Here is an 11,594-nt window from a genome sequence, read left to right on the forward strand (position 1 = left end):
ATATTCGTATGCTTAACTTTATTATTATTTTTTTCCCTCACAGAAGCCAACCTCCACAGCTAGTAACACAAATAGTTATATTTTCAGAAGCTAAACGCCAACCAAACCCGAATCAATCATGGTGGATGGATGCGGCCTGTATTGAAAAAGAGCAAATGCACTCATTTTGCATGAATTATACAGAGAAGGTCCATGGAATTATTCTTTACGAAGCATGCTTCAAAAGAGGGCCATGTCAAGACCCTTTTAAAATTTATTGTGTTCTCTGGAGCTGGACTGAACAATTTTCCTTTTTTTTTTCACGGTGATGACGAAACTAAACAAAATTTTCTTGTCTTGTTTTGGATTGGCGCTTGCTTCGGTGGACAGGAAAAGAACCATGTGGCACGAGAAGGGAGCGGTTGGTGAACTGTGGAAAGGGACGAGCCCTCCTTTCTTTATCTTCTCAGTATATAAATGAATAAGCAGAGAGCCTGAAAGTCTCTGCAAGTGGCAAAAACCGGTCCTGCTGCTTCCATCTTTAAGCCCATCTGGGATTCGGCAAGAACCCTCGCAAAAGAGTCATCTGATAAGGCTTTTGGAAGAAGAGCTTCTCCTCCTTGCAAAACTGAGATCGGATTACGCTGGACTTGAGGTATGATCTCTGCCCAAACGCTTCGAGTTTGACCTGCCTCACGATGTCTGTGTCTTATCTCTAGTTTCTTTTCTTCGCCCGAAATGTTAGTTGTCTGTAATTTGAGCTCGCATGCATCGAAAACACTTGTTAAATCGAAGTTTCGGCCAATTTCTTCAGACATTGGCTTGCTATTAGTATTTACATGCTCTTCCATGTTCATGTCTACTCACCACAGAATCCATCCCATACTACATGGCCAAGTCGAACATGCAGCTTTGAGAAATCGTGCGCTTTTACGTCCACCATCATCTTCGTGTTTCTGGTATTTGATGAGACCACTAATTTCTCATCACTTCACAGACCAAAAAAACCAAAGGTGCCGTTTTTCTTAATTCTGGGGAAATAAAAAAGAACGTCGTTTTCGTACGAAATTTCCAGGTCTTTTGCGCATGGTGCCGTGGCACGAATCTTGGCCTCACGTCTACAAAGTTTTATTGCATGCTCCTTCCTTTCGAAGCCGTTGAAATATTGTCCAATATCATTTGATAAGCAGCTAAGTTTCTAACCTATTCAATTCCATTTATAGCTCTAAAAAAAAAAAGAAGGGTCTAATTTCCATAAAGGGTCTCGAAAAAAGGCATCATTTCATCACCCAAAAAGGCAAAAAGGGAAAGACAAAAAACGAACTTGGTGCATGTCTTGACCCACGTCCACCGCACATGGTTGTCGCCGGCGGTGTCTCCACCGCGGGGCCCGCCGACTGCCGCTTGGTCGCAGCTTTGGCTAATGCTTTGCTCGTAATCACCAATCGTGATTAGCACATCTCATGCCTCCACATGACCTGTCCCCCACCTGATCACACATTTTATTATTACCATACCATCCTATAGGTTCGTACATAAAGATTTTTCCTTTTCAATTTTTTTTTTACCAGATGGGGTTGACCTTGTCCAGCAGAAATAAAAAGTTAAATTTGGACCAAAAAAACGACACCCATAAATATTCTTTCATTCTTTCCTTGAGACTGTGTTAAGAAAATGGTTTTAGGTCATTAATCAAGGTCGTGCCGTGATCCGTCTGCCCCTCCCGGGTTCTACATCCACTAGACGATTCCTCCTACTTTACTAGCTCCGCGTACCCTTCCCTTTTATTTTCTTCCTCTTCTTTTTTTATTTCTCGGGGCGCCGGAGAAATTGCTTTTGAGCGATAATATTCTAATAAGAGGAGGAATTTAATTTGATCCAAGCAAAGTTCATGAGGAATTTGTTCCTCTCTCCTTGGCCCTGCATTTTTTAACTAGTTTTTGTTCCTCCCTCCTTTGTTTATTTCCTCCTTTTTGCTGACTGGGAGACAGAAATACTCCAAAAAGGGGAAAAGAAAATCTGTGAAAGGGTGCTCTCGCTTATCCATTTCCAAGCGAACCTCTTCATGCAAAATCCCCCCCAAAAAAAGAAAAAAGATAGAAAAAAGAAACTAGAATAATATGGGGGGGATTGTTGACCAAGTGTTGTTGGAAGATGATGCCTTCACACACGTCCGACAAACATTATAAATTTTCTCTTTGCTTCTATTTTTTCAACGATTAATATTGAGGATGGTGAAATATATGTGGACCCACATGCTTATAATGTATGTTATTGCTTTCTCTAGAATTTTTCGCTTTTTCTTCATTCATTTTGGGCCAGGACTCCTCCCGATGCTGTTGCTGAGAAAGCCTCCAAAGTCGATTGAACTTTAACATGTCACAGTCGAGAGCAACTGCAACCCTTGTTAGCCAAGCAAAAAAAAGTGTTCTTTAGGCAAAAAAGAGAGAAGAAAAAAAAGTTGAGCAACCTTTTGTCCGTGTGGGGAAAAAGGGTAGAAAAGCAAACGCTTGAATGATTCAACAAACGAATTCTGCGGGTTGAATTGAATCTTGTTGCCAATAAAGAGGCGTTTAATATGTGTAAAAATCCAATATTCATTTGCACAATGACTGATCATATTCTCGTTTGTTTCTTCGCGATTGGAAGAATGAAAATAGTTCAAAACGGTTTTCCATCGAATGTTAGATATGATGGTACGACGTTAAATGAGAGTTGATAGTATTAATGTGAAAAAATGAAGAAGCAAAAACTCAGTTTTGAGAAAAAACTACAAAGCAAAAGTTACAAACTTGTTGACCCCAGTTCCTTCTTTTTCTTTGATTTTGCCATTTGGTCTTAATGTTAGAAAAGGAGCGCATTTGCTTCTAGAGTGACGGTCCCGCCGGCTACTTTAAGGCAGTTTTACCGACTGGCCGGACTGGCCGCCCAGCGACGCCATCGACCACTTTTGCTCTTCCGATGTTCGGTATCAAACATACTTTTCTATTAATTTAAACCAATCGATACACATCGGGTCTCATAAGAGAAAGATTGCAAATTTAAAATTTTTTCTAACTTCTAATCTATACCATAATCCCAGAAAGTGGAACCATTTTCTAATCCGCGTTCTTCTGAAGTGTCCATCTAGTGGTTGTCTGTGCAATGGTGGTGGATCAGAAGACTAATTTATTACAGCGGTCAACTCATAGTTGGCGCAGAACTACGAAGTGAGACCAGCTCTCCAGTTTCCACCGGCAGTTATTTAATTTGCGTTCTTTCTGGTTGGTCGGTTTTGGTCTGTTGGGGGTTTGATTATTTCCTCGACCCTAGTCCTTGTTAAACCCTTTTGAAAGCCTCATCAATTTCTCCCTCAAAGCTCTCATTTTGATCCTCTGTCGGATTGAATTCTTTCTCGCTGCTTCGCGTTCTTACATCCTCTTACCATTGCCCTCTGCTTTGTGTTATAATCTTCGAGTCAGCGCCATTCTTTGCTCAGAGATATGAGGCAACGGTCAAAGCATCAACCGGAGGTACTCCCTTCCCTCTCTCTCTCTCTCCTGTAAATGAACATGTTATGTAGGTGTAATTTGCTTCAAAGTTTTGTTTTTTTACCTTGTTTATGGGGCTGTGATGTTTAAACGAGGGAGAATTTGCAGAGAAGTTGGGCTGAAATATGTTGTTTGGGTTGCTCCTGCCTGCAGCTGTTCTGGCCGAGAGTGGTCGTGCGCAAATGGCTCAACATCAGCGCCAAGGAATCGGATTACAGCGCCGATTCCGACGACGGAGACGACGATGTCGACTCCAACTCCGACACTGAAGGTGAGAGTGAGACCCAGATCACGAAATACTCGAATTTGGCAAAAAAAGTCCTTCAAAATGTGAGCTTTGTTCTGTTTTGTCTTTGCTTTGTCCCTAATTTCCTATGGTTTATGAGTTCTTGTTAAGATTTGATGTGCTTGTACTGGAAGTTCTTTTCCTTATTGGTTTTCTTAAATTTAGCTGGGGATTCAGGTTTAAGGATGCAATTATTGTCCTCGGTGTTTGAGTACCTATGGTTCTGTCTTGAGCAGTGTTTCGGTATTGAGGAGTTCTTTCTAATTTTGAAGTTGATGAACTGCAGAATTCGATCAAGGGGGAAGGGGGTCTCGGCTTAGGAATTGCTGCCGCAATGATACTCAAGTTGATCCTATTGGTAATGTTCCCACTGCAGAAACACGTGAAATTGTTCCGAAAACAAATGATGGTCTCGTATGAAACTCTATGGTTCTTGTTAACATAATTCATTAGTATCATTTTCTCGTACTATCACTAACCTTTAATTGGAACAAAATTGAAATCAGATACTATTCCAAGAATGAGAAGAAGGAAGTCAGAGACTTTCCGGGCTCAGTATATAAACACAAAAGAAATCAAGTACGTGCGTTTAGCCAGCTGTATCTCAATATCTGAGCGCATGCGATAGATGAACCGCTTAGCATCACTTCAGTAAATATAATTTTTTTTTTCTTAATGTTTCCTTCTTTCTCTTCTTCCCCTCCAAATCTAAGTATTCTTGCTTGTTCCTAGAATACGCGCTGGGACATGGAATGTGGGAGGAAAGCTTCCACCTGATGATCTGGATATTGATGAGTGGCTAAACATCAGTGAGCCTGCTGACATCTATGTGCTTGGGTATGTACTTCCTTTTAGTCTTTCAAAGTACTTCTGAGTTCTGATTGTAAGATTTAAGCTTGCCACCTCTGTGGAATTACTTTCTGCAGAGGTGCTTCATTGATTCTTCCTGGGAGAGCCTATTTTGAGTAACTAAAACAATGAAACTGCCATTCACTTTTTTTGTAGTATTAGCTTCCTAAGTAGTGACTAACGCTATCCATTGCAGTCTTCAAGAGATCGTGCCCTTAAATGCTGGAAATATATTTGGGGCCGAAGATAGCCGCCCGGTACCAAAATGGGAAAACATCATACGCCAAACACTGAACAGAGTCCGACACACAAAGGCCAAGGTTAAATGCTATAGTGATCCTCCATCTCCATCAAGGTTTAAACCATCCGAAGACATCCCTGACATAGAAGAGGAGTTACTACTTGAAACTGACAGTGATGGAGATGAGGAAGTTCATCCTATTGATGATGAACCCGATGGCTTTGGTGAGGAAAGACCAGTCACAGACAGAAGTTCATTCACGACTTTCGGGGGTGCACACTATGCTGACAGTGGCAAGTTTGGTGAGCCGGATGGCCAAGACTTGGAGAGGCAATTCTCTTCTCCAAAGAGGTTAGATCGGTTAAATTGCTTAAGGACAGAAGAGCAAGTAGAAGTTCCATTTGCTCAGCGCAACACGAAATTGACAAGAATGCTGAGTGGTTCTGAGAGGATTGGTTTAAGCTGGCCTGAGCCTCCATTAAATTTAATATCTCAGGGTGTTCTTGAGAGACCAAATTCTTTCAAGTCAATAAGATCGTTTCAAGCCTCAAAGTCTTTCAGAAAATTTAATTCCTTCAAATCATTTACAAATGAAGCTCCACCGGATCTGTCTTTGCTGGCGGAACTGGACATTGAATCCCTTTTAAAACGGAAAAGACGAACACATTATGTCAGGATAGTCAGCAAGCAGATGGTTGGGATATTCCTGACAATTTGGGTTCGCAGGAGCTTACGCAGCCACATTCAGAACTTGAAGGTGTCAACTGTTGGTGTAGGCGCTATGGGCTACATAGGCAACAAGGTTGGTCCTCCCATTGAAGTACTCCTTGCAATTCTTTACTCTTCTATTAGAGAATTCTAGTACTATTTTTGCTGACTAAGATTATTTTAGTACAATACCTTCATTCCGTGCCGCTTACCGGTAACATAGTGTGTCCACGATGCTCATGCCTTAAGATTCACTGTTTGCATTCAGAAACTTACTTGCCATGTTTTTGGGTTCGTTCACCATTTCATACGTTTGACCTTATTCTTTCTACTGCACAAATACCTTCTAATAATCAGAAACATTTGGAAACTTGATTCTTTCAGGGATCAGTATCAGTCAGTATGTCCATATATCAGACGCTTTTCTGCTTTATTTGCACTCACCTTACCTCGGGAGAAAAAGATGGAGATGAAGTAAAGAGGAATGCTGATGTGCATGAAATACATCGTAGAACTCACTTTCGTTCTGGAATTGGACTTCCCAAAAGTATTCTCGACCATGAGTGAGTTCTAAGACTTGGTACATATATATTTTCCATTAGTATTTTCATTCCATTTCACTTCAGCTCATAAATATGTTTTATTGTTTTTTGGTTTCCATCTCACTTCAACTTTGGAATAAAACTATCAGTTGTCTGATCCTTCCATGTACTCATTTAGACAGAACGAAATGTTGCCATCTGATAGACAAAACTACCTTGGGTCTATGTAATACTATTACTGACATTGCTAGCGCCTGGGTATACCTCTCTGTGGTTTTCCCTTTCTCTCGTGGGGTTCTGTTGCCATCCGTTCCATGAACAACTTGTATCTAATTTGTATGACTGAAGACACATTCAACTGTTTGGTTATATATCAGGTAGAATGTTGGCACAACCTTTTCAAAGGCACACACTACTAGCTGCTGCATCCTAAAGTATGCAGAATTTTGTTGTTTGAAAGAAAACGTGATTACCTTGACAGCATGAATGAGATTGTGATTTTTAGTTCATTATATCTGGAAAACACGAACATTAGAGTCATAGTTGTTTATTGTGTTACCCTTGTAATGCTTTAGGTAGCTGCAGATAATTTGGTATCAATTGATATAACTTGAATCGTTGTTTGGCCGCTGACACATCTAATGACATTGAGGAGTTGGATGGATCTAAAAAATTCAGGTTATGCAGTTTTAGTAAAGACTTTGAAACCATTATTTTGGCTTTACCCAATGAAACGTTCAGATCTTAGTCGCTTCGTCCACATATTAGATTTTGTCTGTTTGATATCATAATTGGATGTAGAGATAAAGGACCTTTTTCTATAGTTACCTTGTAATTGCCGGATGGAAAATAGGATCAAACACATCTGATGGAGTGATGCATAATGGTTGTGCTCTCATGGTTGGAGTTATGTGCCTGTCATGTTTAATCTAAGAATCTACCTTATTGACCTATTGAAAAGAGTTTACAGAATGTTTTAACATTCGTATTTTTCTACTTTCAGGAAGATTGACCTAAATTTATGTTCCCTGCAGAAAAATTATTTGGTTAGGTGACTTGAACTACCGGATCAACTTGTCATATGAGAAAACAAGAGAACTCATCTCAAGAAAGGAGTGGTCTAAATTGCTCGAGAGAGATCAGGTAGACATACTACAATCTTTTATTTTCCGCGTTAGCAATGGTTTTGAGGGTCAATCCATTCTATTTGTGAACTTAGCTGTTTACAGAACCCACCTTGTAGGATTAATAATGGCAATCTAGTTACAAGATCTTTTTAGTAGGACTTGTCTACTTCAGGACATTTTAGCTGCTAAAGCAAGTTTGTGTATGCAAGATGGTGTCATGCTGTATATGTTAGGATTTACGGTCTGGAAGATTGTTTTGTACAATTTGTTTGAATTATGCTCCACATGAGCCAATTTTCCTAGGATTAGCATCTTTTTCTATGGCTTTCTGTGAATGAATGCGACCAAAGGGCAACCCGTATCTGGGTGGGATGCTTTTGCTTTTCTCTCATCGCAGCTTTATCTTAGAACACCAAATTGAACTTGATTTTATATGACCCCGGCTGACTAGTGCCGTAACCTTTCAACAGCTTGTACAAGAGCTAAGAAAAGGCCACACTTTTGGTGGGTGGTCCGAGGCTACTTTGAATTTCCCACCCACATACAAGTATGAAAATAATTCAGAGAAGTATTTCGGAGAGGATCCCAAGTTTGGAAGACGTACTCCAGCGTGGTATGCTTATGCTTCCCAGTGGCCAAATGAGATTAATGTTTGTTTCATATTAGTTGAGTGATGCATCCCCGTCTATTACAACCATTCTTTTCCCTGCTTCCATGGCAAATTTTAGTATAGCTTACTATACTAGCATTGACTCTGGCGCCATGAAATCTCAAGTAGTTGGTGATGTGAAGAGCTTTACTCTTTGGTATCCTTAAGAGCCCTAGTTTTCTGCCAATTGCAAATATGCATTCAAAATGAAGATCCCTAGGAAACGTTGCTTTGAGAATACGTGGCGTCTCTTGTATCATGGCATTGTAGCAGTGAGGATACTTAGATGTATGGCATTGATGTTGAATAACAGAGTGGCATGATTTTACTGAAGTTCTACCGCATGGAAATTTGAATACATGAAAGCGTGTATTTTTCGCATGCACAACTCCAAACTTGTTTTATGATGTGTTAGTTGCATGCCACACTCAATAGATCTTATCTATTCACAATCTAGATTCTCTGATTTGCAACAGTAGCTATCAGATATATCTTGATCTATGGAGTACCTATCTGTTCATATGTTCACCTCTGCAATGTTGTGGCGTGCATTGAAATGCATAAAGCAGCTGTCGGACATATATTGATTTTACATTATTTTCTTTTTCCTGGCACTTCCACTTGAGCTCAACTGTTCAGCATGACATGATCTTGCTGAACTTGTTTTCTGGTGTTGATTATGCTCAATTACTTAAAGCCCGAATTGCCCTTTCAGGTGTGATCGCATTCTTTCGTACGGCAGAGGAATGAGGCAGCTTGGCTATAGGAGAGCTGAAATAAAACTCTCTGATCATCGACCCGTGGCTGCCATGTACATGGCAGAGGTTGAGGTGTTTTCTTCAAAGAAATTGCAGCGTGCCCTCACTTTCACTGATGCAGAAATTGAAAATGACGAATTTGCGGGAAACATGGGCTTTGTGCTTGAACAGGACCCTTAATGATCAAATAGGTGAATGGATCGCATGTTTTGTGACACTCCAGTTTCCATTTAGAGTCACTCCAGTGGAACGTGAAGCGACCGTCAATGGGCTGCTGTAATCGTTTTTCCCACATTCTGTGTTTTTAAGAGGGGTTGATGTAGGAGACGCCTAGTTGGGAGCTCTAGAGGATGAGATATCATGAAAGGAGAGGCAAGAATTTGACAGCTTCCACAACTTACATGGATTTTTGGTATTGCTACCACGGTTTTCATTCGTTCATTGGTCTGCGTTACTGTCGATGATTCTGTACATCGCAGTTTTACCGTGTAAATACTATAGGAAGAGAGGCTTGTGAAGTAGGTTCAGCAAAATTCGGTGTGAAGTATGTTGGGTCTGTACATGATTTACTGTAGCGTCTATACGTGATCGCACTCAGAAAGCAGCTTTTTTTGGAGAATGTTGATATAACACACGCATTGTTTCCCCTCTCATGCCATGCTGAATTGATGATCTTGTGCTGTTCAGCTACACTGATTCGTGATGTGGGATGAGCTTACAAGTTGCAACGGAGTGTGGAAAAGTTCAGTCACTTCATCACATTCTCAGCAGCTTTTACTGTCTCGCCGCTCTCGCACTGGTCACGCTCACGCATGCAGTAAAGCCATAACTCTTAGACGCACATGGCTAGACATGAACGAGAGACACGATGCATTTGGTTTCTTGATTCTCTTGAAAGCACATGAATGGTGAAACATTTCGATGATTCCTTAACATCGATCGTCGATTGAGCGAGCTCGTACGCTTTTAAGACAATCATGATAGGCCCTAAAGCTCTTCCTATCGATATGTACCCTTCCCATGCCGGAACTTTCTGCCCAGCAGGCCCGAGAAAAATTTTACAGCACGGCGCGCCGTGTTCGGTGAAATTGGGGCAACCAATGAACGTGGATATCGTGGGAATTATGAGAAAATGTCTCAACTATCTATTCTTCCATTCCGGTTTCCCGTGCTCCGGAGGCAGCCCTTCTTCGCGCGGTAGACAGGAAATAATTGCTCAGCAAACAGAGGGACGATATGCGAACAACGCGCGAAGCTTATGGCTGCTCTTCCATGTCGTTCTTCTGAAAATGTGTTAAAGTTAGATGGATGGTACGGCTCAATTTGTAGGGAGACGAGAAGTGGTTGCCACCTAACACGTAACACCTGCAATTCTCAACTGAGACTTGGCCTAAATTGCAGATACTAACTGCAGCCAAACCGAAATGCGACCTAAAACGGAAGTCGATTAATTCCATGGTCAAGCAGTAAAGCAACTTAGAAGCGGGCTAGCCCGCATTGGAAAATTTCTGCGATATGAAACGGTTAATATATTCTAGCTGGTACGAAATTTATTGGCCTAAGATTTTAAGTGAAGACGCTTACTTTGCAATCTCCATCCGAGCGGTCGGTATCCCGGCTTCTGCCGTTGGTTTTCCAAAGTGAAAACGTGGTTTGATGTGTTCAGAGAGGGAGAGAGCGCATCGCTGCTTCTGTTGAGTTTCGTCCCCTTGTTTCCTAAAATCAAAGTTAAGACAGCGATTGGAAGTTGGATTAAATTAAGAGGGGGGGTTCGCGTAGCTTTCCTCCCGACCGACCATAGCAATTCAAAGGCCTACAATTGGCCGATGCAGCTCAATCATGGTGCCTGGTGGTGGCCCATTTTTTCCGAATGGCCATCTCGTGCTGACACATGTGCTTTGTCTTTACAGTCACTTCACTGTATTTTATAGCTTTTCTACGTGTTCGTGCCGCTCAACACCCAATAAGCCCGCGACGCGTCCGTCCCAGTCGATTCTCGTCTCGTAAAATATTCCTGAATCGACGTCCCTGACTTAAGTTTTCCCTTTATTGACATTTTATCTGTAAATGAGATGCATGTGTCACGGGTCTACAGTTTCTTGATAGCAGAACTAGACCAGCCTTTCTTACATAATTATTCCGAAGAATAATATGGCGAATAGCATTTTAGTATCGGATCGTATCACACCCAACTTAGCTCGGGTATCTAGTTCCTCGAGCGAGACATACAAATCACTTTAGGCACAATAACTAGTTTCGGCCTGCTATGACCTCATCAGAAGCTTCCGACTAGTTTGTGCACGGAAGACCAACCCCGTCTTCAGAGCTCCTAAGGGCATATTCATTTTAACTTATAACTCTTAGAACAAATCACCTAACGTCATTCTTACGAATCAGTTGTATCATCCCCTCTGCATCACTCACTGTCATCCCGACGCCACCAAGATCCACTCAAAAGGTTACGAAAGTACGATTATAATCACGGCCTGTGACACATGCGTGTCAACACATATGGGTTTTCCACGTCCGAACTGTTGCTATCCACGTTGAATCCGTCTTACAATTCTTAGCCATCTGTGTTGACGCGCACTTGCTTTAGAATGCTAATGGAATTAAGATTTGGATAGAGGCATCGGTTTGTTGATTTTTCTCATATGAAAATTGGTTTGAAAATAAATGCATCATTTGAGTGCCGATATACGATTTTTATAATTTAGAAATTCAGTTTTCTCTTATTTCTTACAACGAGTAAGCCGGTCACATATAGGTAAATTCCGATCAATAAAACACTTCAATAATTTCATGATTAGACAAGACAGCGAATCAAAACTCGCACGGATATTTCAAGGCATGCTTGTTTCGAGGAAATCTTCATTATAGAGGAAAATGCTTCTCCTTTTCAGGTTAGGAAACTTGTTTTTGTAA

General features: G+C 41.1%; 1 protein-coding gene across 4 annotated transcripts; it reads left to right on the forward strand.

Moving 5' to 3' along the window:
- The first annotated feature begins 479 nt into the window (after nt 1-479).
- LOC115684678 (type IV inositol polyphosphate 5-phosphatase 3) lies at nt 480-9,322 on the forward strand. 4 transcript variants are annotated; one of them, XM_056308756.1, is made up of 11 exons: nt 480-634; nt 3,458-3,491; nt 3,618-3,780; nt 4,082-4,153; nt 4,302-4,374; nt 4,528-4,632; nt 4,841-5,687; nt 5,978-6,156; nt 7,170-7,278; nt 7,733-7,875; nt 8,627-9,322. In XM_056308756.1, exons 2-11 carry the CDS (start codon nt 3,462-3,464, stop codon nt 8,847-8,849), a joined length of 1,944 nt encoding a protein of 647 aa, XP_056164731.1. In that variant the 5' UTR covers nt 480-634; nt 3,458-3,461; the 3' UTR covers nt 8,850-9,322. The 4 variants fall into 4 exon arrangements, with proteins under 4 accessions (XP_056164731.1, XP_056164733.1, XP_030465380.1 ...); XM_056308758.1 differs by having other exon boundaries at nt 3,663-3,780; XM_030609520.2 differs by lacking the exon at nt 480-634 and having other exon boundaries at nt 2,965-3,491.
- The last annotated feature ends 2,272 nt before the right edge of the window (nt 9,323-11,594 follow it).

This window comes from Syzygium oleosum, unplaced genomic scaffold, assembly GCF_021117445.2.
Source record: "Syzygium oleosum isolate NSW1041296 unplaced genomic scaffold, Sole_v2.1 Sole_v2.02, whole genome shotgun sequence".
Taxonomy (NCBI): domain Eukaryota; kingdom Viridiplantae; phylum Streptophyta; class Magnoliopsida; order Myrtales; family Myrtaceae; genus Syzygium; species Syzygium oleosum.